Source organism: Dasypus novemcinctus, chromosome 2 (assembly GCF_030445035.2).
Source record: "Dasypus novemcinctus isolate mDasNov1 chromosome 2, mDasNov1.1.hap2, whole genome shotgun sequence".
Lineage (NCBI taxonomy): Eukaryota > Metazoa > Chordata > Mammalia > Cingulata > Dasypodidae > Dasypus > Dasypus novemcinctus.
In genome coordinates, this window is record NC_080674.1 from 164,591,951 (window position 1) to 164,619,266 (window position 27,316).

The following is a 27,316-nucleotide window of genomic DNA, read 5'->3' on the forward strand; positions in this document are numbered from 1 at the left end:
GTCACTCGTATTCCTATTTTATAGAAAGGAGGTAAGACTCTCATTTGGAGGGGAGGAGCGCAAAGCTTTGAGGAGTAGAGTTTTGCTCTGGAGGCTGGGGGTGTAGGTTTACCTCCTGGGAGAAGAGAAGCTTTGGAGAGTTCATCTTGAAATTGCCTCTTAAGGCCTGCTCTAGCATCCAGCTTGAAAACATTGAGGGCTTTAGAGAATCCCCTTGGAAGAAAAAGTTTAAAAGTACAAAGCAAATAGTTCCTAGGCCACTAGGGCCACTACTTGCCACATACTTACCATCAGCCCCTTCTACATAAAATCCTAAGACTTAACACGAGCCGTGTTTTGGGCCGCCCACCTTCTCTCGGGGGCACGGGTGGAGCTCCTGGAAGAGTGCCTAGGAGGGCGGTCCGGAATCGACGGCTCTGTGCAGGAAGGAGGGCCTTTGCCCTCTTCCCCAGTGCGAGAGAACCAGGGGCAGCGGTCATTCGAGCCAGGTGGAACGCTGCCAAGGGCAGTGGTTGGCAAAGCTCCCACTTTCCAAACAGGATTAACAGAGACTCCAATGGCTCGAAAGGGACTGAGAGACCTTCTAGGCTAGGCCTGGACCCCACTGCTCTCGCAACCACAATCTGGCCGAGCCTACTTAGCGTCCCCAAAGGTCTCGGGGCTTCCGGAAAGCCCCGGCGATGCCTCTGCTCGCTGGTTGCTTCCCCAGGAGAGGCGGTGACTCCTTTGTAATTCCAGCAGGCCTGGCGGGCCGGTTGCTATGGTAATGCTCTTAATCCGGCTCTGTGAGGCAGGGAGAAGGGAGCGGACCTGGGCGGACTTCACCCAGAGTTGGTCCGGGGTGCTACCCCACCCCCACCTAATTGTTTGCGTAAAGGAACGTGAGGTAGATATTTTCTAAGTGAGGGGTCTAAGTGAGGGGCTGCGTTAGTACGGAAAGAAGGGGTCAGGATCTACCCCCATCACCAAATCCCACTCCTACCAACGATTTAAACGGTCGTTGGAAGCCGAGCCGAGGGAACGTTTGTAACTCGGAAGATTTGGTTAGGCGGGCCACGCCCTTTCCTCGACCTCAGGCCTCTCTAGGCCACGCCCGTCCGAGCTTGTTTTTTGACCACGCCCCTTCCTTGGGCGCGCGGAAGGAGACCCGAAATGGAGTAGGCCTCGCGGTTAAATTAAGATACCGCAACTAACCGCGCGAAGAAGGCCCAGGGCGGGCCGGTCTTCCGCATGCGTCCTCCGAGCCCGCCTAGCCCCACCTTTCTCGCGGGGCCTTTTTGGTTCTGCGCCTGCGCCCTACTCCCCGCGAGCTCACGGGCTGAGCGAACCCGCACCGAGTCGCCGGGACGCGCAAAGGGGGAGGAGCGGGCATGACCAGGCGCGTTCGCGTCTGGAGGGACGCTGAGCGAGCAGGCGAGTCGGGAGGATCGGACGGGTAGAGTGGTGCCCGGGTTGTTTGGTGGATGGTGCGTAAGGCCGCTCTGGGCACTGAGTCCCCCTTCTCACTGGCCCGTTCGGTTCTTGGAGCAGATCCGGGGCAGAGGGAGGAGAGCGCCGGGTCAGGGGCCGCCGCCACCGGGAAGTCCGCCAGCCCGCCAGTCAGCCTGTCAGCCCGCGTTTTGCGGGCTCTGCCGGTCAGGGTAAGCGGGCCCGTGCTTACCAAAGAGAGGAGCGTGAGGAGATGAGAGAGTGTGCGAGGCAATCGGGGACCTGTGGGAGGAAGAGGACTGAGGGCGTATTGAGGGGCAGAGTGTGTGAGGAGAGAAAGAAACCCACCGAATAATAGTAATAGTAGCCACTACCACAACGACAGTAATAACTTAGCGATGTTTGCCAGGGCTTTACTAAGCATCTTACATGCTTCATCCTATTTACAGCAATCCTCTGAGGCATACACTATTATTAAACCCATTTCATAAGATAGGGAAACTGAGTCACGAAAGTTAAGTAACTTATGCAAGGCTACATAGCTAATAGGTGGTCTGGTCTGGATTCGAATTTAGACTTGTCTGATCCTAAGGCCTGTATTTTTAATGTGTTTGGCTTAGAAAAAGGGAGGGGGTCGTGAGGGTTAAGAGGAGCAGAGTGTGGGTGAATGTGGCTTGAAGTGGAGGGTGAGCCTGAAGGGGAAGAGTGACGACGGGGAGGGAGGCAGAAGACCTGAGTTTGGAACCTTCCGGGTCTCCCCCTTCTAAGTCGTCGCCCCCTTCTTCTCAGTTCTTGTGGCCCCACGATCTTTCCCTGCTGGTGTGGCCTTGGGAACCGGAGCCGTTGCTCCCGAGGACCAGCTCGCGGGCCCGTGCCGGGGCGCACGGGGGCCTGAAGGGCTGGCTGAGCTCGGGCTGTCCCGGGGTCGGGTTTGGAAACTGCCTGGGGGAGGGAGGGGCGAGCCTGGCGGCGGCGCTCGGGGGCAGAGGGGACCCTCTTCCAAGCTGTTGCCGAGTCTTCTAACGTGCTGCTACTTCCTTTTCCATCTTACCCAAACAAGGCAAAGCCTTTGTTCAGTCTTTAAAATGGAGAAGTGATCTTCATTGTTTCCTTGTACACTTAGATGTAAACAAAACCAAACTAGAAAAACCAAAATCAAACCTTCTTTTTCCCAAGCAAGGCCTGCTACTCTGGATTGCTTGCGGAGAACGCTTTGGGGTGGCCTTATCATTTGTGCTCCAGAACTTTCCTGGGTAAATAAAGAGGAATTTGCGTTATAGGTCACTGGAGCGATTTGAATAGATTGAACTGCAGCTCAGCACAGAGCAGGGACCTCAGTAATTTGTAGGAGTGTGTGTGAATGAGAGCACCTTTCCCCCCTGCACAATTTAAGAACTAGGAAATATCAGGCAGTGGTTGTGTATTGCTTTCATGAAGAGTGGAGTTGTAGCTCATGTGGGAGTCAAGTTTTAAAGTCAGTCCGTGAGGCAAACAGTGCATGCCATCAAAATTAGCTTTAAAAATTCCTTAGGAAGGTGCAAAGTTGGAGATTACCATCCAGTTTCTCAGTCAGTCCAGCACAATTTTTTCCTCACTTTGCAACTTGTTACTGTTTCTTTGGTTAAAACCTAGATAAAGTAGTTAGGTTACCTTTAGCAACTATCTTGTACAAATAAAAATAAACATTTAAATGACAGGGTCATTTGTTGCTGTTAAGACGCTTGCACTGGAAGCTTAAAAGGAGGAAGACTAACCAAGGGGATAGTATGTTTGTAGGTCCCCTTTTAGGTTCATTCTGGACCATATGTTCACTGAATGTAGAGTGGAAAACAGTGCTGGCAATATTTTAATTGCTTTTTCTCTCTTTTGGCCACCATATCCAGTAATTGGACTTGCTAAGTTAAATGTGCATAGTGTGATTCCTTTTCAGTTTTTGAGTGGTCCTACATATAGGATCTTGCAAGTTATAGTTTCCCCCCACTCCCGACTTCCTAATTCCTAGAGAAGGATTTGATGCAAGAATTTCTTATGTATTTTTGCCAAAAGTCTGGCTTGTGCAGTCCTCATTTGCCAAATATGTACAACGTGGTTAGTTTTTTTAAAAGCAAATTCTCCTGGAAATGGAAGTTCTGATACACTAACTTAACACTTTATTTATTTATTTAAGGAGTTACCGGAGACTGAAATTCAGTATATGTGAAGTAGGCTTTCTACCACTGAGCTACACCCACTTCCTATAACTTAAAATTAATGTCTCAGAGTTTCAGTTTTCTTACCAATGAAACAGAAGAAAAGATAACATTGTGTACAGGGTTGTTGTGAGGATAATAGATGATGTCAAACATTGTTGGGCTATTGGAGAATGTAACTGATTTTAATAGTAAATTTACAGACACTCTGGATGACTTGGGTGTTTATTTTTATTGATAACAGAGGTTGGAAACTGCTGCCTGTGAGCCAGATTTGGCCTCTAGATGCAGTTTGACCTGCAGTATTTAAATAAATGAATTAGTTGCCAGCATTTGAAAATTGGAAGATTGCACATAAAAGGTCACATTTCTGTTTTTCCTTAGAATCCCACCCCCCAAAACAAACCAAAAGAAAAGAACCCCACCCAAACCTAGCAACCAATCATTGTTCAACTTTCTAATTGTCTCATAAATGTCACTTTTGATAACAGTTTATTTAAATCAAATCAAATAAAGTCCACACATTTTAAAAACTTTTATTTTGAAATACTTTCAAACTTAAAGGCAAGTTACAAAAATAATCCAAGCTCCATACTGAGAATTCCAACTTATTCCTAGCCCCCCACCCCCATATTCAGATCTACCAATTTTAATGTTGCCACATTTTCCATATTCTGTTTATTGAAATCCATCCATCCATCTGTATTTATCAATCCATTTTCTGAATGCTTGAGTGTACATTGTATACATTATTCTCCTTGAATAGTGTTGCCATATGCATTTCCTAAGAACAAGGATGTCCACTTACGTAACCACCTTAAGTGCAGTTAGCAAGTTCAAGAAATTTAATATTGATATAAAACTTAGTCTATATTCCAGTTATTTCATGTCCCAGTAATATCCCTGCTTTAGTTTGCTAAAAGCTGTTGGGAGCAATGTCCCAGAAATACGTTGCTTTTATAAAGGGAATTTATGTTAAAAGCTCACAGTTTTGAGGCCATGGAATTGTCTAAATCAAGGCATCACCAGAGATGCTGTCTCACCAAAGGTTGGCTGCTGGCGATCCTGGACTCTTTCCATGTGACAGGGCACATGGAGGCATCTGCTTGTCTGGGTCTTTGTCTTCTTCATGTTGAGTTTCTCCCTGAGCTCAGCTGTGGGCCATCAGCCATATGGCTCATCTCTCCTCCCTCCTCTGGACCTCTTTCTGAGCTTCTGTGCTCCACTGATTCCGTCCTCTGGCCTCTGGGACCTCTCTCTCAGCCTCTCAGGGTTTCTCTGTCTCTGCATCTTTTTCTGTGTGTCTCTCCTATCAGTCCTCTGTATTTAAAGGACTCCAGCAAGAGGACAAAGATCTACCCTGGTTCATGCCTCATTGAAGCAATCCAATCAAAGGCTCCTCAGCTGAAATCCAATCCAAATCAGTGGGTCCCACATCCACAAGAATGGTTTAGCTTCAAGAACATGATCTTTTCTGGGATCCACAAAAAGCTTCAAACTGTCAGTCCCTCTGAACCTCTTCTCCTTTGCTAGATCCCATCTAGGACCATGTATTGCCTTTAATTGTCAGTGTTTCCTTAGTTTTGCTTTTTTTTTTTTTTTTTTTTTTTTTTAAGCTGTGGGACCATATGCATTGTAAACTTTCCCATCTCAACCACTCCCAAAGCATACCTTTCAGTGGGATTAATCACACTTACAGAATAGTAGTACCCTTACCACCTTCCATTACTAAAACCATTGCCCCAAAGAGAAACCCTACATCCATTATGCATTAACTCCCTATTTCTCCTGCTCCCCATCCCTGGCAAGCTGTACTCTTAAGCTTGCATATTCTCTATTTTCTTTGTAGTTACCATGGGGCTTCAATTTAACATTCTACATTTATAATAGTCTCATTTGCTTTGATACCAACTTCAGTAGTATATATATACAAACTGTGTTCCTATACCTTTCTGTACCTCCTTTCTATTTAGTTGTTTATATATTATGAGTCCAAAACCATTACATTTTATGCATTTGTCATTAAGATTCTGTAGGAAATAGAGAGTGAAGTTACAAACCAAAATACAATAGTACTGGCATTTATATTTACTTATGTCATTACCCTCAGTGGAGATATTTATTTCGTCATGGGGCTTCAATCTATTGTGTATTGTCCTTTCTTTTCAACCTGCACAATTTTCTTTAGCGTTTCAGTAGGGCTGGTCTAGTGGAAATAAACTCCCCTTGCTTTTGTTTTGTCTGGCATTGTCTTACTCTCTTATTTTTTTTCTTTTTTTTAGTTAAAAATTTTTTTTGTTAGAACAGTTGTAGGTTTATAGAATATTCAATCAGAAAGTACAGAATTCCCATATACCTCTTTCTCACACTTACATATTTTCCTATTATTGACATTTTACATTAGTATGGTGTTTTGTTAGAATTGATTAAATAATTTTATAATTGTGCTCTTAACTTTAGCCCACTGTTTATATTAGGGTTCACTATTTGTGTTGTACAGTTCTATCTTTTTTTTTTTTTTTGGTAGGTGTGGTAACTTACATACAACCTAAAATTTCCCATTTTCTTCCTCTACAAATATAAAATTTAGTGGTGTTAATTGCATTCACAAAGTTGTACTCCTATCATCCCAGCCTCTGGTAACCTGTATTCTAGTTTGACTCTCTGGATTTGCTTATTCTAATTTGTTCTTTTGTGTTTGGCTTATTTCATTCAACCTAAGTTTCTCACTTAAAAGTCTTTTTTGAGAGCGATGTGGCTCGAGCAGTTGAGCACCTGCATCCCAAATGGGAGATCCAGGGTTTGGTTCCCAGTGCTTCCTTTAAACAAACAAAAAACAGTAAGTAAGCAAATGAAAAAACTAACTCAGGGGAGCTGCTGTGGCTCAGTGGTTGAGCTCAGGCTTCCCATTTATGAGGTCCTCAGTTCAATCCCTGGCCCTAGTACTTCAAAAAAAAGAAGAAAAAGTCTCTTTTATCTTATAATAGTGTAGGTGTTCCAGATCTCTCTCTCTCTTTTTTTTTTATTCGCCCCCTCCCCCCTTGGGCTTGCTTGCTGTATGCTCTCTGTATCCATTCACTGTGCATTCTTCTGTGTGTCTGTTTATTTTAATTTTCCCCCCACCCCCTTGTGGCTTGCTTGCTGTCTGCTCTGTGTCCATTTGCTGCACGCTCTTCTGTGTTTTTACTTGTCTTCCTTTTCGTTGCGTCTCCTTGCTGAGTCGGCTCTACGTGGTGCTTGCGGGCCGAGGGGCACCCTGCGGCGCTTGTGGGCTGAGTAATACTCCGCAGTGCTTGTGGACGAGCCTGCCTTCACAAGGAGGCCCCGGAATGCGAACCCAGGGCCTCCCATATGGTAGGCGGGAGCCCAACTGATGGAGCCACAGCCGCTTCCCTAGATGTCTTTTACTTACTCTTTGTATAGAATATTTTTTTCCATCCTTTCAGCCTATTTGCGTCTTTGAGTCTAAGGTGATTCTCTTGCAAACAACATATAGTTGGAAATACTTTATTTTATGGTTACCCTGGGATTTGTATCAAGTAACCTAAGTCTGTTACTAGTTTGAGAAGATACCAAGTTAACATCAGTAGCATACATAGTCTCTGCTCCTCCACCAGTTTCCCCTGTTTATGTTGTTGTTGCTTTTTTTTGAGATTTATTTTATTTGTTTCTCTCCCCGTTACCCCCGTTGTCTGCTCTCTGTGTCCATTCGCTGTGTGTTCTTTTGTGACCACTTGCATTATCCAGCGGAACTGGGAAACTGCTTCTCTTTTTTGTTTTGTCATCTTGCTGCGTCAGCTCTCCATGTGTGTGACGCCACTCCTGGGTGGATTGCACTTTATTCACACAGGGCGGCTCTCCTTGTGGGGCACACTCCTTGTGTGTAGGGCACCCTTACACAGGGGCGCCCCTTCATGGCACAGCACTCCTTGCGTGCGGCAACACTGCGCATGGGCCAGTTCACCACATGGGTCAGGAGGCCCTGGGGAGTGATCCCTGGACCCTCCATGTGGTAGGCGGGTGCTCTATCAGTTGAGCCACATCTGCTTCCTGTGTTTAGTTTGTTTTTGCCACACATTACTTTGTATATTTTGTGTTCATAACAAGGAAATATTATTCCTTATTCAATTGTATTATAAATCACATAGGAAGTAAAGAGTACAGTTACATACTGAGGTTCCCATACTATTGAGTTTTGCATTTACGCATGTAATTACATTTCCTGGAGATCTTTACATTTTCATATTCCCTAAGCCAATGTCTTCTGCTCTTTTCTTTCAACTCTGTAGAAATTCTTGGAGGGCAAGTCTCTTGGTGATGAACTCTTGAAGTTTTTGTTTATCTGTGAATGTCTTAAACTCTTCCTCCTTTTTGAAGGACAGTTTTGCTGGATAAAGAATTTTTGGTTGGCGGTTTTTCAGTTTCAGTACCTTTAATATGTCATATCACTGCCTTTTTGCCTGTATAGTCTCTGGTTAGAAATTGGCACTTAGTTTATTGAGGATCCCTTGTGTATGACAAATTGATTTTCTCTTGTTGCTTTCTCAATTCTCTCTTTGCCTTTGACATTTGATACTTTGATTAGTATTTGTCTTGGTGTAGGTCTATTAGGGTTTGTTCTGTTGGGAGTTCAGTGCATTTTTTGGACAAGTTTATTTATGCCTTTTGTAAGACTTGTGAAGTTTTCGGCCATTATTTCTTCAAATACTCTTTTTACCTCATTTTCCCTCTCCCTTCTTTCTGGAACTCTTATAATGAGTATGTTGATGCACTTTGTGTGGTCCCTTGGGTCCTTTAGGCTCTGCTCACTTTGTTCATTCTGTTCTCTATCTGTTCTTCCTACTGTATGATTTTGATTGTCCTGCCTTCTAGTTCACAGATTCTTTTTTATTATTTTTTTATTTTCAGGAGGTACTGGGGATTGAACCCAGTACCTTGTATATGGGAAGCAAGCACTCAACTACTGAGCTATATCCACTCCCCAGTTAGAGTTGGTTTTATCATTTATTTGTTTTTAGGAGGTACCTGGGACCTCGTACGTGGGAAGCAAGCACTCAACCACTCAAGCTGCATCTGCTCCCCTAGTTCCCTGATTCTTCTGCTTGTTCATATCTGCTGTTGATTGCCTCTAGTGTTTGTTTTTAATGAATAAATTCACTGGTTTCATTGATCAGCTCAGACTGTCTCTGAAGGCAACTGTTTAAAAAGGCATTGCAAACAGGTTTTGAGCAACATACAGCCTCTGATAAAGGCCTTAATATACATATATATGTCAATGTGCACATTATTCTTTGTTAAAAATTAGACTCACTAGATGCATTCACCTTACATAAATTTATTTGCAAATAAAAAACCACTACACGCCTTTCAATACTTCAGCCAGATTCTGCCCAGATGTTTGAGGTTTACTTATTTATTGATTTTGGTCTATAAAAATGGAAAGTCTAAATATACCAGGAAGTTTATTTGTAGCCAAAAATAATAAAGAGATTTCTTATTCTCATGAAATAGGAAAGCTTATATTTCCATAATAAAAAACAATAATTCTTAAAAGTTTTTCTGAGAATTATTTGAGAATCCTGGTGAAATTTGTTTATTTCAATAGAATAAAACAATAAGCAGCATGAAAATGTGATGTACTGATTAAAAGCCCCACATTACATAAAATTTGAAAATTTTACTGACTTAAACAGTTATAGATGAAACAGACATTATATGTATTTTTATTCAAACACGATATTTTAACTCCCTTGTTGTATAGTTATATACTAATGATGGTCAGAGAAAAAGCTGAGAGTTACCTAAATCTGAGGGCTAGGAAAAGGGAATCCTAACTTTTACCTACCAGATCATACATCCAGACTTGGCCTTAGGCTGAAATTAGAGGTTAAAGTGAGACTTTAAAAAAACTAATTTTCTGGGAGTCCCTTCAGGTGGGATTTCAATTAGAATGGCCCCAAAGATTAATTTTGCTTATTTACATTGCAATGGGAATCAGGTTGAAAAGGATTTTAAAGGAATATAGGGTGAAAGGGGAGGTTTAAAATGTGCCTTTCAGGTATGTGTATCAGGCATTAAAAAAAAATCCCAACACAAATAAGATGGCCTTTTGATTGAAGGATGAAGGAATAATCAAATCATATAGGGAAGGATCTGTACAATGCAAAATCTTCTTCGCTTAATTAATTTTAAAGTAGAGGTACATGGCAACATGCAATTTAAGATTACATAGAACCATTTATCATATTTATCATAATATGATAAATAAACTAGATCTAATAGATATTTAAAGAACATTACACCCAAAATAATAGGATATACATTCTTCTCAAATGCTCATGGATCTTTCTTCAGGATAGACCATATGCTGGGCCATAAGGCAGATCTCAAAAAATTTAAATTATACAAAGCACTTTCTCTGGTAATAATTGAATAAAGTTGGAAATTAATAACAGGCAGAAAAAGGGAAAATTTGCAAATGCATGGAGATTAAACAATATACTCATGAATAATCAGTGGGTCAAAGAGGAAATTGCAAGGGCATCAGTCAATACCTCAAGATGAATGAAAATGAGAGTACAACATATCAAAACTTATGTGATAAAGCAAAGGCAGTGCTGAGAGGGAAATTTATAGAGGCCTCAATACCTATAATAAAAAAGAAAAAAGAGCTAAAATCAAAGACCTAACTGCACACCTGGAGAACTAGAAAAAGGACAGCAAACCAATCCCAAAGCAAGCAGAAGGAAAGAAATAATAAATATTAGAGTAGAAATAAATGAAATAGAGAATAAAAAAAGAAATTCAATAGAACTAAGAGTCGGTTCTCTGAGAACATCAACAAAATTGATAAACCCTTAGCTAGATTAATAAAGAAAAAAAGAGAATATGCAAATAAATAAAATCAGAAATGATAAGGGGAGATTACCACTGTCCCAGCAGAATTAAAAGAGATAAGAGGAGTCATTGAACAACTGTATGCCAACAAACTAGACAACATTGATAACAAATTCCTAGAACCTCACGAACAAGCCATGTTGGTCTTAGAAGAAATAGAAGACCTCTACAAACCAATCACAAGTAAAGAAATTGAAACAGTCATCAAACAGCTCTCCATAATGAAAAGTCCAGGTCCAGATGACTTCACAGGTAAATTCTGCCAATCATTTAAATAAGATCTAATATCAGTCTTTTGCAAACTCCTCCAAGAAAACAGTAAGGAATGCTACCAGACTCATTCTTTGAAGCGAATATTACCCCAATACCAAAGCCAAATAAAGGTATTATGAAAAAAGAAAATTACAGACCAATTTCTCTAATGAATATAGATGCAAAAATCCTTAACAAAATTCTTGCCAACTGAATCCAAAATGTGCAAAATTCATCACAAGTTGGCTTTATACCAGTTATGCAAGGGTGGTTCAACGTAAGAATATTGATCAGTGTACTACACCACATTAATAAGTTGAAGAAAATAAATCACATTACCATCTACATAGATGCAAAAAAGGCCTTTTACAAAATATAGCATCATTTCTTGATAAAAACATTTTGAAAGACAGGAAATATAGGAATAGAAGGAAACTTTCAATATGAATAAGTACATATATGAAAAACCCATAGCAAGCTGTTCTCAATAATGAAAGACTGAGAGCTTTCCTGCTGAGATTTGAAGTAAGACAAGGATGTCTACTCTCTCTACTGTTATTTAATATAATTCTGGCTGGAGCAATTAGGCAAGAAAAAGAAATACAAGGCACCCAAATTGGAAAGGAAGAAATAAAACTTATGCTTTTCACTGAAGATATGTTTGTACACTTAGAAAATTCCAAAAAACCCACAACAAAACGATTAGAACTTGTAGATGATTTCAGGAAAGTGACGGAATACAAGGTTAATATCCAAAAGTCAAAGCATTTCTGTACACTACTAATGAATGATCTGAAGAGGAAGTCAGGAAAAAATTCCATTTATAATAGTGACTGAAATAATAAAATATTTAGGAGTAAATTTAACCAAGAATATAAAGGACCTGTTTTCAGAAAACTATAAAATGTTGCTAAAAGAAACCAACAACGACCTAATAAATGGAAGGACACTCTGTGTTCATGGGTTGGAAGACTAAATATCATTAAGATGTCAGTTCTACCCAAACTGATCTACAGATTTAACTCAATCCTGATAAAAATTCCAATAGCCTTTTTTGTAGAATTGGAAAAGCCAATTGTCAAATTTATTTGGAAGGGTAAGGGTCCCTGAATAACCAAAAATATCTTAAAAAAGAAGAACAAGCTGTAGGACTCTGACTTCCTGACATTAGAGCATATTATCTAGCTATAGTGGTGAAAACAGCATGGTAGGGGAGCAGATATGTCTCAAGTGGGTGAGCCCCTGCTTCCCACATGGGAGGTTCTGGGTTTGGTTTTTTTCCGTGCCTCCTGAAATAACAAAACAATAGGCAGAACAAGTAAGAAAGCCATCTCAGAGAAGCCGATGTAGTTTGGTGACTGAGTGCTGGCTTCCCACATATGAGGTCCTGGGTTCAATTCCTGATACCTCAAAGGAAAACAAAAGAAAAAAGAAAAGAAAAAAAACAAAACGAAAAAACCCCCAGCATGGTACTGAAATAAAGGTGGATTGACCAATGGGATTGAATTAAGAGCTAAGAAATAGACCCTTGCATCTGTGGTCAAGGGATTTTGTTTTTTTTCCTTGTCACACGCATGCCCACTTTCTGTTTTGCTAAGAAAGAGGTGTTTACTTGTGTAAAGTTTCTTTCCACAAAGGAATGCCACAGCTGCCACCATAGGAACAGCTGCAGGTATGATCAAGTGGTTTTTAACAAGGCTGTCAAACCTACTCAGCTGGGTCAGAACAGCCCATTCAATAAACGATGCTGGGAAAATTGGATATCTATATCTAAAAGAAAGGAAGAGGACCCCTATCTTATACCTTATACAAAAATTAATTCAACATGGATCAAGGACCTAAATATAAAAGCTAGAACCATAAAACTCCTAGAAGAAAATGTAGGAAAACATCTTCAAGATCTTGTGGTAGAAGGTAGATTTAGTTATAAAGGTGAAAAGACAGCCAACTCAATGGGAAAGTCTTTGGAAACTACATACCTGACAAAAGTTTGATTTCTATATTATATAAAGAGATCACACAACTTAATGGCCAAATGACAAGCAACCCAATTAAAAAATGGCCAAATGTATAGACATTTCTCCATAGAGGAAAACAAATGGCCAAAAAGCACATGAAAAAATGCTCAACATCATTATTAAGGAAATACAGATCAAAACTACAATGAGATATCATCTCATACCCTACAGAATAGCCTTTACTAAAAAAACAAAACTACAAGTGCTGGAGAAGATGTAAAGAAATAGGAACACTCCTTCACTGTTAGAGTGTAAAATGGTGCCGCCTCTGTGAAAGACGATTTAGCAGTTCCTCAGGAAACTAAATATAAAAGTGCAATATGATCTGACAATCCCACTACTAAGAATATATTCAGAAGAACTGAAAGCCAGCAAATGAACAGATACTCGCTCACTGATGTTCATAGCAGCATTGCTCATATTTGCTAAAAAAATGGAAACAACCTAAGTGTTAGCTGATGAATGAATAAACAAGATATGTTATATACATACAGTGGAATATTCAGTTGTAAGAAGTGATGAATTGGGGAAGCACATGACAACATGGAGGAACCTTGAGGATATTATGTTGAGTGAAATAAGCCAAACACAAAAGGATGAATATTGTATGGTCTCACTGATAGGAACTAAATATGATGAGGAGACTTATGAAGTTGGACTATGGATTGTAGGTTGGTAGGAGACAGAATATTTGTTGAGAAGGGGGAGCTGATGCTGATGTACGTAGACTGTTTAATAAGTTCAGTTGTAAATACGTGGTAATGGATGGAGTTGATGGTAGCACATTATAATGAGTATAACAAACGCTATTTATGGGTGTGATTATGGCTGAAATGAGTAGTCAGAGGAGGTTAATATTAGTTGGAGGACAGCTGGAGGATAATATAGGGAATGTACGACTGATTTTAGTGGTAGATGAGGCTTGTGGTTAATAATAGAAATACAGGAATGTTCTTCCACTACAAGGTGTTAAAAATGTGTTGATACATGGGAAAAATATAACTAATATAACTTACAGACTATAGTTAACAATAATAGTGTACTTTTTTTGTAGCAAAAGCAGAGAAGGAACTATATTAATGCTAAAGGTAAAAAAAAATATGGGGTTTGGTTTTGTGAGATATGAATAGAATTTTTTTCTCTTCATTTTCTTCATTAATAAGGAGACCTTGACTATGTCATTTGACTATAATCTAAGTTCATCTATGTATCTTTCTGAACACTGGAGGAACAATTGAGTTTGTTGTTGGGATTAGATGAGATAAAAGTGCCTGGACAGAACTTTTTAAGAGTAATATATCTAAAACTTGTTGAGCTGACTTTTGTCTATTTTATTTTTTGAATTTGAAACGAATTTTGTGTGTGTGTGTGTATATATATATATATAAATATAAGTCAGAGTTGAGCCAGCTTCTGGTTCTGTGTACTCTTTTACACACACACATATACATATCTATATATAAAGGAAATGGAGGCCTCACCTTGGAGAGTGAACACTGTTCCAAACACATGATTACCTCAGTGTAGGTTGTGGGTGTGGGGATTTTTTCCTTCATAAATGATAATAAAACTACCCAGTCTTCCCAGGTGGGTCAGTGAACTCTTTGTCGAACACGGACCAATATTTTTAATGTTTAGTGTTCCAAACCAAGACTTCAGAATGCGTTTTCTTGTGGCAATAAAGCTATAAAACAGTAACCTGTAATGTTCCTGGCATATGAGGTGTTCATAAGGTCCTTGAGCTTTTTATTAGACTTTACTAATTTTAACTGTAGCTATAACAGAAGCAATCTGTGAATACCTTTAAAACGCCAATTTATCAAACTTTAAGGCAATTGTGTATTATCTAATAGTATACACAGTATGCCCATATTTTAGATGCAGACATAAAGGAAAACTGGTAATCAGATGACAACAGAAATTGTGTCTGATGGCTAATCGAACCAAGTCTCATAACAGTAATAAAAATTATATTTGCCTTTAAAGTCATTTTACAAATTCTATCTTGCCCTTAATTTCAGTTAGGGGAAGCGGACTTGGCCCAGTGGTTAGGGCGTCCGCCTACCACATGGGAGGTCCGCGGTTCAAACCCCGGGCCTCCTTGACCCGTGTGCAGCTGGCCCATGCACAGTGCTGATGTGCGCAAGGAGTGCCCTGCCGCGTAGGGGAGCCCCATGCGCAAGGAGTGCGCCCCATAAGGAGAGCCGCCCAGTGCGTAAGAAAGTGCAGCCTGCCCAGGAATGGTGCCGCACACACGGAGAGCTGACACAACAAGATGACGCAACAAAAAGAAACACAGATTCCCGTGTCGCTGATAACAACAGAAGCGGACAAAGAAGAAGACCCAGCAAATAGACACAGAGAACAGACAACCGGGGCGGGGGGTGGGGGGGAAAGGGAGAGAAATAAAATAAATCTTAAAAAAAAAAAATTTCAGTTAGTTAAAACTCATAAGGACTTTATACCCACCCTCCCTCCAAACTATATTCAAGATATATTATGGGTTAACATTTCTAGACTGGTCTAGAACCTAACACCGTTTGCAATAATAGTGTTTGAGTTGAAAAAAAAAATTCACCAATGCACTTTTCAAGCATAACCTGTTGGAAAGCTGGGGCCTGCTTGTATTTAAAAATTAAATCTTCCTTCTCAGTGTCCTCTAAAGTATCCTCAACGCTCCCACTAAACATGCTGAGGGCAATATTTTTCTGTGATTACAAGTTTTCACCAGGTATTATAATGATAATATTATCCGTTAGAGTCTATTGAGCTAGCTTGCAGAAGTTATACATTGATTTTGCACTGAAAATTATTTCTTGGGCTTTGATTAGCTGGACAGTTGTAAGTGAAGGTTTTTTGAGCTTCTATCACTTTTACTTGGGCCCTGAGCTTTTTTTAATAATTTATTTTAAATAAATGAATAAATATCCCCCCCTCCCCTGGTTGTTTGCAGTCACTGTCTGCTCTCTGTGTCCCTTTGCTATGTGTTTTCTGTGTCTGCTCATCTCTTTAGGAGGCACCGGAAACTGAACCTGGGACCTGCCATGTGGAAGAGTCCCTAGTTTGTTGTGTGTCTCATTGTCTTTCCTCTTTGTGTCTCTCTTGTTGCATCATCTTGTTGCGTCAGTTCGCCATGCTTGCCTGCTGCGCCAGCTTGCCTTCTCCAGGAGGCATGGGAACCGAATCTGGGACCTCCCATGTGGTAGGCAGACCCAACTGCTTGAGCCACATCTGCTTTCCAGGCCGAGCTTTAATTTTAAAATGGTATGTGAAATGTTTTAACATGCATATTCCTGAAATAATTGAAATTTTCAATGATTACAAGACTAGGCATATAAAATATCTTGAAAAGATATAGTTGGTCTGATGCTATGGTGCTATTACTTCTTGGTGTTAGAGTTACTGTCAGAAGATATTCAGATATGGAAAATTTTGCATTTTAGAATCAATTAAATAGGATAATGGCAAGAGTTTAGGTAGCGTAAGTGGCAAAATGAAGACTGTAAATAAATACTGTAATTAACTGAAAAAAGATAAACAATAATTCAAAGCAGAGGAAACATTCAAATCTTAGATTATCCCATTTAACTTCTAGAAGATCATCAAGCGGTTTCCTGGCTTGGATCCTTCTTTAAAACAAAGATCTGTGGAGGTTTATGGTCTTTCTTTCTTTCAAAATTTTGTGTGCATATTGCAGGCAGGGGAAGTTAATAGTACATGAAAGTGGTTACAAAGCATTAGTCCCTCTTCAAGTAACATGCAGTAATAGAAGTAACCTCATTTCCTCATAAATATTTGGCTGATAAAGTTACTTTTACTGGAGGATGTTTAGGATACAAAAATAGAATCATAGAATGGGCAATCCCAGTATGTCTCCTTTGAATGACATTTTAAGGAGGCTGCCTCTAGTGTGTTTTTAATTTCCACTGTAGTGCTTTTCATCCCCATAAATTGTTATGTTCTTTTTCCTACTTTCTAATCACTCTTTTTGTTCACACATTATTTTCCTTATATCCTTTAGTTCTATATCCAATCTTAGTTTATTTCTGTCCATATTTTCCTTTAGCTCCTTGAAGTGATTCAGTAGATTTGATGAGTTGTTCCCACTGATTGTGTTTCCTCTGAAATTTTAGTTTGTTCCTTTACTGATCAGTTTTTCCCTCTTTCTTCCTGTGGTTTGTGGTCCTTTGTTGATGTCTGGGCATTTGGTTGTTTTCATGTACTAACTCTAGAAGTCAAACTCTTCTTCAACCGTCTTGTTGGTACTGAACCTTGAGACAGCCCAGCCCATGTTTAACAGTTCGGATTTTCTCAGGTTTTTCTGCACCTGCCTCTTGTTCTGAGCCTGTGTAGTAATTGTTAGATTACCCTATTTTTTGCTATTGTTTCCTCTGTTTCTCCTTCATCAGTCCTGGGTGTTCTCTTTGTTGTTTTCCACCCAGCAGCTATGATTTACTCAACTCCTTTCCCACTTCTGGATTGTCTTTTCTCTCCAGTTTTTTACCCTGGGTCCACCCTGCCTTATATGGTTCAATTTCCCCTTTTCATTCAGCTTTTATGCCTTTGGTAACTTCTGCTTTAGGGAATCCTGACCCAGGGAGCCAGATGGAGTCAATATTCAAAAACACTTGATTTTTTCATTTATATGCACCAGCAACTAGTGACTTCAGGCAGTAGTTTGCTGTTGGTCACTGATTTACAGCGTCCACTTTGTATGCTTATGTTCTCCAGCTGCTGGGGCACTGCCTTGGAACTGTGCAGCCTTGGGTCCTGTGCCTGAGTGTGTGTGGGACTCTTAGTTGCTGCTGTGGTGGCTTTGCGGTTGGTGACCGTGGCAGGAGGTGCACAGGCTGGAGCATTGCCACTGTGTCTTTTAAACTGTGCAGGATTGAGTGTGCGAAAGGGTCCAATTAGCAGGTCTGCGCAGCTCTCCTTTTTTTTTTTTGGTAGGACTTTTTTACCCCTTCAATTCAGCATTTGTGGAAACTTTGTCTAGATGGTATTGTCCTCCAGAGTTCCAAGCAAGTTGAATCTGCCCTTTTATTTTGCTGCTCTAAGAGGAAATGTTCCTGGAAATGTCTTAAGCTTCCATCTTGACAATGTCTAACTCTCTCCCTCATTTTTGAAAGATATAAAATTCTTGCCTGGCAGTTTTTGCTTTCAGCATTTTAAATATGTCATCTTACTGCCATCTAGCCTCCATAGTTTCCAGTGAGAAATCAGCACTTAATCTTATTGAGATTCCCTTGTATTTGACACATTGCTTCTCTCTTGTGGCTTTCAGAATTCTCTCCTTATTTTTGGCATTTGGTAGTTTGCAATATGCTGTGGCATGGGACTATTTGGGTTTATCCTGTTTGGAAGTTATTGAGTGCCTTGGTTGTGTATATTCATGTTTTCTGTTAAGTTTTGGAAGTTTTCAGCCATTATTTCTTTGAAGATTCTGTCTGCCTCTTTCTTCTTCTGAGACTCCTACAATGTGTGACTCCTACAATGTGTATGTTTGTAGGCTTATTGGTGTCCCACAGGTTCCTCAGGTTCTGTTTACTTTTCTTCTTTCTGCTCCTCAAACTGAATAATTTCAGTATTATCTTCAAGTTCTCTGATTCTTCTGCCAGCTCCAGTCTCCTGTTTAACCCCTCTAGGGAAGTTAAATTTTCTGTTTCTGTGGTTTTCAGATCTGTTTGGTTCCTTTTCCTAATTTCCATCTCTCTTTTGATATTTTCTTTGTGTTCATATATTGTTTTCCTGATTTCCTTTAGTTCTTTGTCCATGTTTTCCCTAATGTCTTTGAGCATATTTTAGGATATTTTTTTTAAAGCCTTTGTCTGGTATGTCCCAGGTCTGGTCCTTCTCATTTATGGGTTCTAATGCTTTAATATTTGCCTGGGCCACCACTTCCTGTTACTTTGCATGTTTTGTAACCTGTTATTGAAATCTGGACGTTTTTATTCTTTTTTTAAGTTATCACTGGAATTTAGACTCTGAGGCATTTGCTCCTTATTCTTATGCTTGTGTTCAGCTAGTGTTACAACAAACCTTTCTTTGAATGCCAGGTGCTAACAAGCAAAAAAAGAAGACACTTTTCCTGGTCTTTGCAGATTGACCTGTGCAAGCGTCTGCCTTCAGGGCTTGTTCATTCAGTGAGTTTGGAGAACAGCGCTAGGTCAAAGCATAGGGACCTTCCTGATCCTTTCTGCACACTTACCCTGTCTTGGGCATGTGTGTATGGCTATCGGAGTTCCCCTGTTTACAGGTTCTGAATGTCCCATTTTGCCATCTTGATTGAAACAGGCTCCCCTACTGTTTTTTTTTCCCCCCTCTCAACTACCATGGCATTTATTAGTCATCAAGAAGCTTCACAATTAGTTTCAAGATCAGAAAAGAAAGATTTCAATATTGTTTTCTCTATAAAATTATTGAATTTCTGAAAATATAAATTATTTGCTTTCTAAAAATGTCAGGTTTATCACATGCTGTTCCAGAGACCTGACCCCAGAAGCTTCTCAAACTTTACCATCCATGGTGTCTTTATTTGTAACTGAGACTAATCTGTTGTTTTTTCATCTGAAGTTGGAAAGTTAGGACCATTAGTTTTTGCTGTACTCTTCAGTAGTTTATAGCAAAGTAAGAGAAACTGGACCAAGATAGTCATCCTGGATCTTGGTTTTACAATGCACTTGTCAACTTTTTGAAACACTTTATTTGCCGGGGTGTCTTAGTTATTGTCGAGTTTGTGGCATGGAGGAATTAGCTTATTTACTTCCAGGAGAAGCATAAGCTTGTCATTATCTTTCAGCTGTTTTGAAAAAGCTTGTACACTTGTAGCAACCTTTAAATGCTCTGTGGCAAAAACTTCCAGTTGGTGAATGAAATCCCAGCATGTTTTCAGTGGTCCCTCACCTTTAGTAAATAAATATAGAGAAGAGGCCATACTGGACATACTTCGTCTATATTGGACAATCTCATTCTCCTGATTCTCCCATTTCTCAATTTTGTAATGAGATGAACAAACCCAACTTAAGTCCAAGCGTGGCTATCTTGGCTTGCTCCTCAAAGTCAGGTTTGTCTGGCTTCATTGATTTCAAGTTTGTTACTCTTCACTGGTTTTGGAAGTGTGAGGTAGCCATACTTCTCTCCTCATCTTCCTTTAAACACATCACTGATTTCTTTTAGCAGTGTTGACATTTACGATTCCCAAGCTTCACAGAATACATTTAGATTTTCTAGCGATTTTACTAGATGGGTACAGTGTCAGTGTTCTAGCAGCAGAAATTATCTGTTGGTCAGTCACCTGAAATGTCTCCCCTGCATGGACATAGGTTATTTCAAGAAGTTCTGTCCCAGATACATGTCACAGCAATTGACAGGTCTTGACAAGCTGCTCTTTATGTTCAGTGGGTTTACAGGAATATTCAGTCCAATCTTCTAAATTTCCTTCTACTCCTGTAAGTTTTAATGCTTTTAAAGCCACATGATCAGCATGGTATTTTAATAGATCTGCTGCCTGTTGTGTTGCTGTACTATGAAGTTCTTAAGTTCATTGAGGCTATGACTGATTTTCAATATAATAAGTTCCATTTCTTCAGCATTGCCTTTTGTTTTCTTGCTTTGTTCTTGAATCCACACAGAAATTAACTGCTGCAATTCCATTCTCACCTGTGTTGACAGTACCAGGATGCTGTGCTCATGGCTGGTGTGGGTAAAATCAGTAAAGTCCTCTGTATGCTCCAAGATGACTTCCAACGTCATAGAAAGACTATCTTTGGAGCTGAAAATAAAGATTTTCCTGAAGAGCCCCAATATTCATCTTGAAAACTTTAATTCCAATGAAGATACTGATAGATGAAATGTCAGACTCTCCATTTGGTCTACAGTTAGTCCCAATTTCAGTTACCTTATCCAATGCCACTTTCATTTGGTCATATACCCCTTCTTTGTTTTTGTGGGCTGATTCACATATGAGAGGCCTGAGACAGGTTCTTTGAAGCTGTGAGAAGCATCGTTGTATACTTTTTGAGAACTCTACTAGCTGCTGCCATTTTTGCCTTTTTCAAATCATTTTGTCCATCTCCAGTTAGGTGTGTAAACTCCACCATTTCATTTCCAAACTGACTGGACCGACTCTTTAAAGCTGTTCACTTGCTTTAGTCTTTCTATAGTTGCAAGAACCTTATTTCTTAAGGTTATTATCTGCTTAATGACCACTTGGTCCTCCAGCAGCAGCATCTTTGTCACTGCAGAAAAAAGTAACCATGCAGCCTTTATAACTCCTATTTTGCTGTAACAATTGTGATCCAGGCATCAGGTTTTAGATGATTCAAGTTGGTTGCATCTGCAGGTGCTAAAGTTGTCTCTTCTGCTTGCTTCTCTTCAATGCAGGCAATATTTATTTATTTTTTCAAATTTCAGTTTTCATTGGCTGCCCATACTTTAACAAATCTTCCAACTGCTAAGTTGGCCACTTGTCCTACATGCTGACTTGCTTGTAGAGCTTTATCAGACTTTTATTATCTTTATGGCTAGGTATGGTGATCTGAGAAACCAGTGGGAACAGTGTCAGCTCGAGTTTTGATCTCGAGTCTAGAGTAGAAGGTGAAGCTGGACAGACCGGAGGCTGCCATGGTCCTTTCTGTGCATTGTACAGCCCGGACTGTGCTCTGCTGTGAGCCTGCTGCCTGCCAGCCCACCTGCAGTGGTGGCAGCAGTGCACCTGTGACATCCCCTCCCCTTCTGTTTTTAAGATGCCTTTTTCTTGATTCAGATCTTGCCCTGTTGCTGCAATCCTTAAACTGTTTTGTGAAGCTTTGAGAAAGAAGTTTTTGCTAGTTCTTGCTGATTGTTCAAAGCTTCTGTGGGGTGATGGAGCTCTGAAGTTTTTCACAAAGTTACCCAGACTGGGGCTGGATCTACACATTTTGATTGGTTGATATGTCTTCTGAGTCTTTTACTTTCATTTCCTGTAATTTATTTGTTGAAGAAACTGGATTGTCCTATAGTTTTCCCCAGTCTAGATTTTGCTGATTGCATCTTCGTGATTTCATTTAACATCTTCCTCCTTCCTATTTCTTTCTTCTGTATTGGTAGCTAAATCTAGAGGCTTGATCAGATTCAAGTTAGATTTATATATTTGGCAAGAGTATTTCATTAGCCATGGTGGGTTCTATCAGAAAGCACATAATTTCTGGCTTTCTCTTTTTGTGATGATTACAGCCATTTTGAATATTTTGACAACTTTATTGAGGTGTATTTTATATACTATAAAACTCACCCATTTTTTCCCCCAAGAGAGTATAGAGTTTAAGAAACAAGAAAATGAGAAAAGTACACTGTCTGAAGTATGGACCATGGGCATGCTGCAGGGTGAAACTCAACTATTTTAATGTACATTTCAGTGATGTTTAGTAAATTTACCTAGTTATGCAACTACTATTATAATTCATTTTGGGAACATTTTTATCATCCAGTAAGATATGATTAATCCCCAATTCAATTCCCACACAACTACTCTGTCTACCTTCTGTCTTTGTAGATTTGCCTCTTTGGATATTTCATATAAATGTCATTATGATTATTGCTCAAATCTGTAAATTCAATAGGGATTACAAAATGGTGATATTCTAATTTTATCATTGTGTATTCATTTGATACCTGTAAAATTCTAAGATACTTTCCCTTAACTCCTCTTTGGATACTTAGTGATATAGTTTATGCAGGAAAGACGAGGTACCTATTTTTAAAAATAATGTCATTTTACTAGAATTCTCCAATGGTGACAAATAGATTTATTTTCTTAGTTCATTATGAGCTCATGGATTTAAACCTATCTATGGAATTTCAATATACTACATTATAAGGATGTTCATGTTATCTTCTCTTTGGCCAGTAGGAACCTCTTCAAATTGATTCCTGAGTTCCTCTGACACAACCCTAGTAGTCTTATGAGAGCTTCTTTGCTGAAGAACCTGGTTCCAAGGATTTAGTGTAAATACCTTCTAATTTCCCTCTTTTTAAGCCTGCTCTTTCTCCTTGGAGCTCAATGCATTTTTGCTTGGGCCCTTTTTGTTGCTTTTGCTTTTATGGAAACATCTGTCAAAAGCCCAAGTGATACCCACTTACCTGAAAGTGGTTTATGATTGTGTTTGAAATAAAACCAAAAAGGAAGTGCATTACTTGACTTAAGGAGATAAGAAAGTGGGTGGCATTGATTTAACATTAATGGGCATAGAAATAGTGTTAAGCCCTTTTGCAGGGAGAAACTTCATGTACAGTTTAGAATCTAAAGTTCTGAGTTCTGTCATTTTCTTAATTCTGGTCTTTTAGTGAAATTTATTCCACATTCAGTCTGAACATATACCTTTTTCTAATTTTATTTATTGCAAGCTTTTTCTCATTGTCCATTGAACAGACTAGACCTTTAAATTATTAACAAAATCGAGAAGAAATGGATTCTGCCTTTAAGAAGTTTCCACTTATATATGTTGGGGAGATATCACACCATAAATATATTTAGGTTTAACTACTTTAATTTCAGAGAACCATTTGTAGAAGTGAAGGATACCTTGAATAAATGTAATCTTCATAGGTTGCTGACAGACCAGCAGATTGGTTTCTCAGAGAAATGACACTTGAGAATGCCACTATTTTGTTTTGTTCTAGATTTTCATTGTTGCTTCTGCCTATCTTGAAACTAAAGAAATTTTTCTTGTTCTTTCCTTTGGAAATCACTCATATACATTTTGCTCTTTCTAGGAATTTTTCCCTGAATGTATACACTGGAACCCACTATTAATTGTGTTGAGGATCCATGCTGTGGGTTGCCTTATCAATAAATTCCCTTATGCTAAGCTCCTTTTGGTATTTTTTTCTTTTGTGTTTTTTTCTTTTACTTTTGGTCTGTTTAAAATGATCTCTCATGTTGAATTTGCTATAATAACTATTACTCTGAAGCCTTATTCTGTTGAATTTTATCTTGCAGAATACTTTCTCATCCCCAGTTTCCTCTTGGAAAATATCATCATTCTATTCCTAGTTGAATTATTTATATCTGCTGTTTTCTCTATTCTTATTGTTGAATTGCTGTTCAGTTTCTTTTAAAAGTGGACACATGGTAGTTAAAAGTTCATATTAGCAAGTGGGACTGGGTTTTAAAATTTAAATCCCTTACTTCATGATCTGTTTATACAAATCTGAAGAGGTACTATATATTAAGTTAGTTAGTTACCTGTAATTATAATTACCTGTAATTGCATTTGACAGTTAGATTGTGGGGAAAATTTCTTCTGTATGTGTGTATATGTTTGGGGGTGGGAAGAAATCCATGCCCATATTTATCATATAGGTGTAAAAAAGATTCTTTTTATACATTCTTTCAGGATTTCAAACATTCCAAGAACATTTAAAATGGCTAAACTGATTCCTTTATTAATGTTTCTGAGATTTGGTGTCTGTACAATATGATGTGAAAGTCATAGAAAAGGGCGTATTTGTGGTCACAGAAGGACTGTTTTGGTTTTTCGTTTAGGGTAGTATCACTTCTGTGCTAAAGCGGAGCTTGGACAAAGTAGTTAATTTCAATTTCTTTAGGTTAAAGAACAGTGTGTGTGTTTGTGTCTTGACAGAGGCAAGTTTCTCCATCACATAAAATAGAGAATACATATAATAGTCTTAATGTTTTAGTTTAAACTGATGAAATGACCATAAAGTATTGTTTTAATGTCTTTGTTTTATTGATATCTTATAAATAAACTTATGTGATTTCAAAATATGTTTTTGAATCTAGATTAGATCAACGATTGTTCGACTTGCCCTCTAAAATAGTCTGCTGGAAGTGACTTCTCAGGGTTCTTCAGGATGCCTGCAGCACTTGTGGAGAACAGCCAGGTTATCTGTGAAGTCTGGGCCAGCAATCTAGAAGAAGAGATGAGGAAGATCCGAGAAATTGTGCTCAGTTACAGTTATATTGCCATGGTAAAGAGCTGTACTCTACTTGATTCACCTTCTGGTATTGGGCCTAGGGAATGAGTTGAATGTGAGATTTTCAAATGAAATGATTATGTTACACTAAAGCCATGGTAAATTAAACTTGATAGAAGATTGTGTTGCTCTTATCAAACATCAGGGTAGCTAATGTTTCTGAGAAGGATGTATCGCTCTTATATTTTGGAATTTTTATAATGTTATTCTGTGTTCAAAAGTTTTTGAAAGCAGAAACTGTATTAGCCTATAGGGTACATCTGTCCCACAGATGCCGTGAATTTGTGCAGGATTACATTTTTAAAAAATTAGTTGCCAGCATTTAAAAATCTTGAGACCTCACGTAAATTCCAGATTTCTGGCATCTCTGGGAAATTTGGAAGATCTGGCATTATAGGGTTCACCTTCCTGGGGCCTGGCAGCAAGTGGCTGGAGAGGGAGATGAATACCATCGTACTATCAGTGGCCTCCTTTAGATTAGACATCAGCTCTTTAGTTTGTTTGAGTCCCCATTTTTACTTATTGCCATCTACGTACAAAGCCTGCTTTATTCCTTTACTAATTACTGCTTTACTGTTCCGAGTTTGTGACTCCTGCTTTAGAGACTATAGAATTAAGTATTTAGCCTGGTGTTTAGAACAATGATCTCATCCCATTGTTTTACTGGTTTTTTTTTTCTGAATGGCTATTTCACTCTCCCATATTTGTATTTTTATTCATATTTTGTTATAAGCCTAGAATGTTCTTAATTGACTGTATATCTACCTGTAGTTATTCATCTACTTTTATTTACATCCTTCTTAGGATCTCCAAGTTGTGCTAAGTTTCATGTGCCCCTTTAGTAGATATCAATGAGATCAGTATTTTAAGATTTTGTGCTCAACCTTGGGGGCTTGTCACATAACTATTATGAATAGAGGTAGAATTTTAATTTATGATATATCAACCCATAAAATTGTGAAATTTTATGATGAGAGACTCTCCTTTTCTAGGACACAGAATTTCCAGGTGTTGTTGTGCGGCCCATCGGTGAATTTCGTAGTTCCATAGATTACCAGTATCAGCTTCTGCGATGCAATGTTGACCTTTTAAAAATTATCCAGCTTGGCCTTACATTCACGAATGAAAAGGGAGAATATCCTTCAGGAATCAACACTTGGCAGTTCAACTTCAAATTCAACCTTACGTAAGCGTCTCAGACACTTCTTAGTATTATTCTTAGATATGCTCCATTTGTGCAGACTATGATTTCTAACTGATTTTATTAATTTTAGGTTCTCTTTTCATTGACCCCAGGTAGGGGTTGGACAGAATGGTCAAGCCAGAGGATGGAATAAGGAATCTCAGAAAGTAAAGTCCCCCTTAAAGAACTCTTACAACTTAACAATAAAAGGCCAAATAACCCTGTTAAAAAGAGCAAAAGATCTGAATAGACATTTCTCCAGGGAAGATATACAAATGTCCAAAAAACACATGAAAAGATGCTCAACATCGTTAGTCATCAGGGAAATGCAAATCAAAACCACAGTGAGATACCATTTCATACCCAGTAGGATGGCCATAATAATAATTAAAGAAAAACCTGAATATAGCAAGTGTTGACGAGGATGTGGAGAAATTGGAACCCTTATGCATTACTGGTGGGAATGTAAAATAGTGTAGCCACTTTGGAAAACAGTTTGTCAGTTCTTCAGAAATGTTAAACATGAGTTACAATATGATTTCTCAATTTTACTCCAAGGCATATACCCAAGAAGACATTCATCCACAGAAAAACTTGTACACAAATATTCATAGCAGCATTATTCATGGTAGCTGAAAAGTGGAAACAATTCAGATACCCATGAACTGATGACTGGATAAAATGCAATATATCCATACAATGTCATGTTATTTGGCAGTAAAAAGGAATGAAGTGCTGGTACACGCTACAGCATGGTTGAACCTAAAAACATTATGCTAAGTCAAAGAAATCAGTCACCCCGCGCGAGGTACTGTTGCGCGTGGGGAGTGCCCTGCCATGCGGGGGTGTCCCCCGCGTGGGGGAGTCCCATGTGCAAGGGGTGCGCCCCATTGGTAGAGCCAGCCAGAGTGAAAGAAAGTGCAGCCTGCCCAGGAATGGCGCCGCACACACGGAGGGCTGACGCAGCAGGATGACACAACAAAGAGAAACACAGATTCCCATGCCGCTGACAACAGCAGAGGCGGACAGGGGGGATCACGCAGCAAATAGACACAGAACAGATGGGTGGGGGGAAGAGAAATAAATAAATAATAAAAACCTTAAAAAAAAAAAAAAAGCCAGTCACAAAAGACTGCATATTGTATGATTCCATTTATATGAAATGTCCAGAACAGGGAAATTCATACAGAGAGAAAGTAGATTAGTGGTTGTCTAGAACTGAGGGAGGGGTGTTTCAGGGTAATGGGGAAGTGGCTGCTTAAGGGTATAAGATATCTTTTTTTTTTTTTTAAAGATTTATTTTTTAAATATATTTCTCTCCCTTTCTCCTCGCTGCCGCCCAGTTATCTGTTCTCTGTGTCCTTTCGCTGTAT

At 39.3% G+C, this 27,316-nt stretch overlaps 1 protein-coding gene, 1 non-coding gene and 1 pseudogene across 4 annotated transcripts in view; 1 reads left to right on the top strand and 2 right to left on the bottom strand.

Moving 5' to 3' along the window:
* Positions 1 to 1,249: 1,249 nt before the first annotated feature.
* LOC101440471 (alpha-catulin pseudogene) lies at positions 1,250 to 21,408 on the bottom strand (annotated as a pseudogene).
* Positions 1,315 to 27,316, top strand: part of CNOT8 (CCR4-NOT transcription complex subunit 8) — a 35,049-nt gene continuing 9,047 nt past the window's right edge. Inside the window, exons 1-3 of one of the 3 annotated variants that reach the window (XM_058281291.2) lie at positions 1,315 to 1,413; positions 24,567 to 24,754; positions 25,753 to 25,946. In XM_058281291.2, coding sequence (XP_058137274.1) covers positions 24,638 to 24,754; positions 25,753 to 25,946 — 311 coding nt within the window. In that variant the 5' untranslated portion in view covers positions 1,315 to 1,413; positions 24,567 to 24,637. Of the gene's footprint in view, positions 1,467 to 1,490; positions 1,641 to 24,566; positions 24,755 to 25,752; positions 25,947 to 27,316 lie in introns of those variants that run through there. The other 2 variants (XM_004482590.5, XM_004482589.5) reach the window with 2 other exon arrangements.
* On the bottom strand, positions 12,324 to 12,454 carry LOC111761688 (small nucleolar RNA SNORA41). Its single transcript, XR_002794974.1, has one exon. It is a non-coding gene; the product is annotated as a small nucleolar RNA SNORA41 (small nucleolar RNA).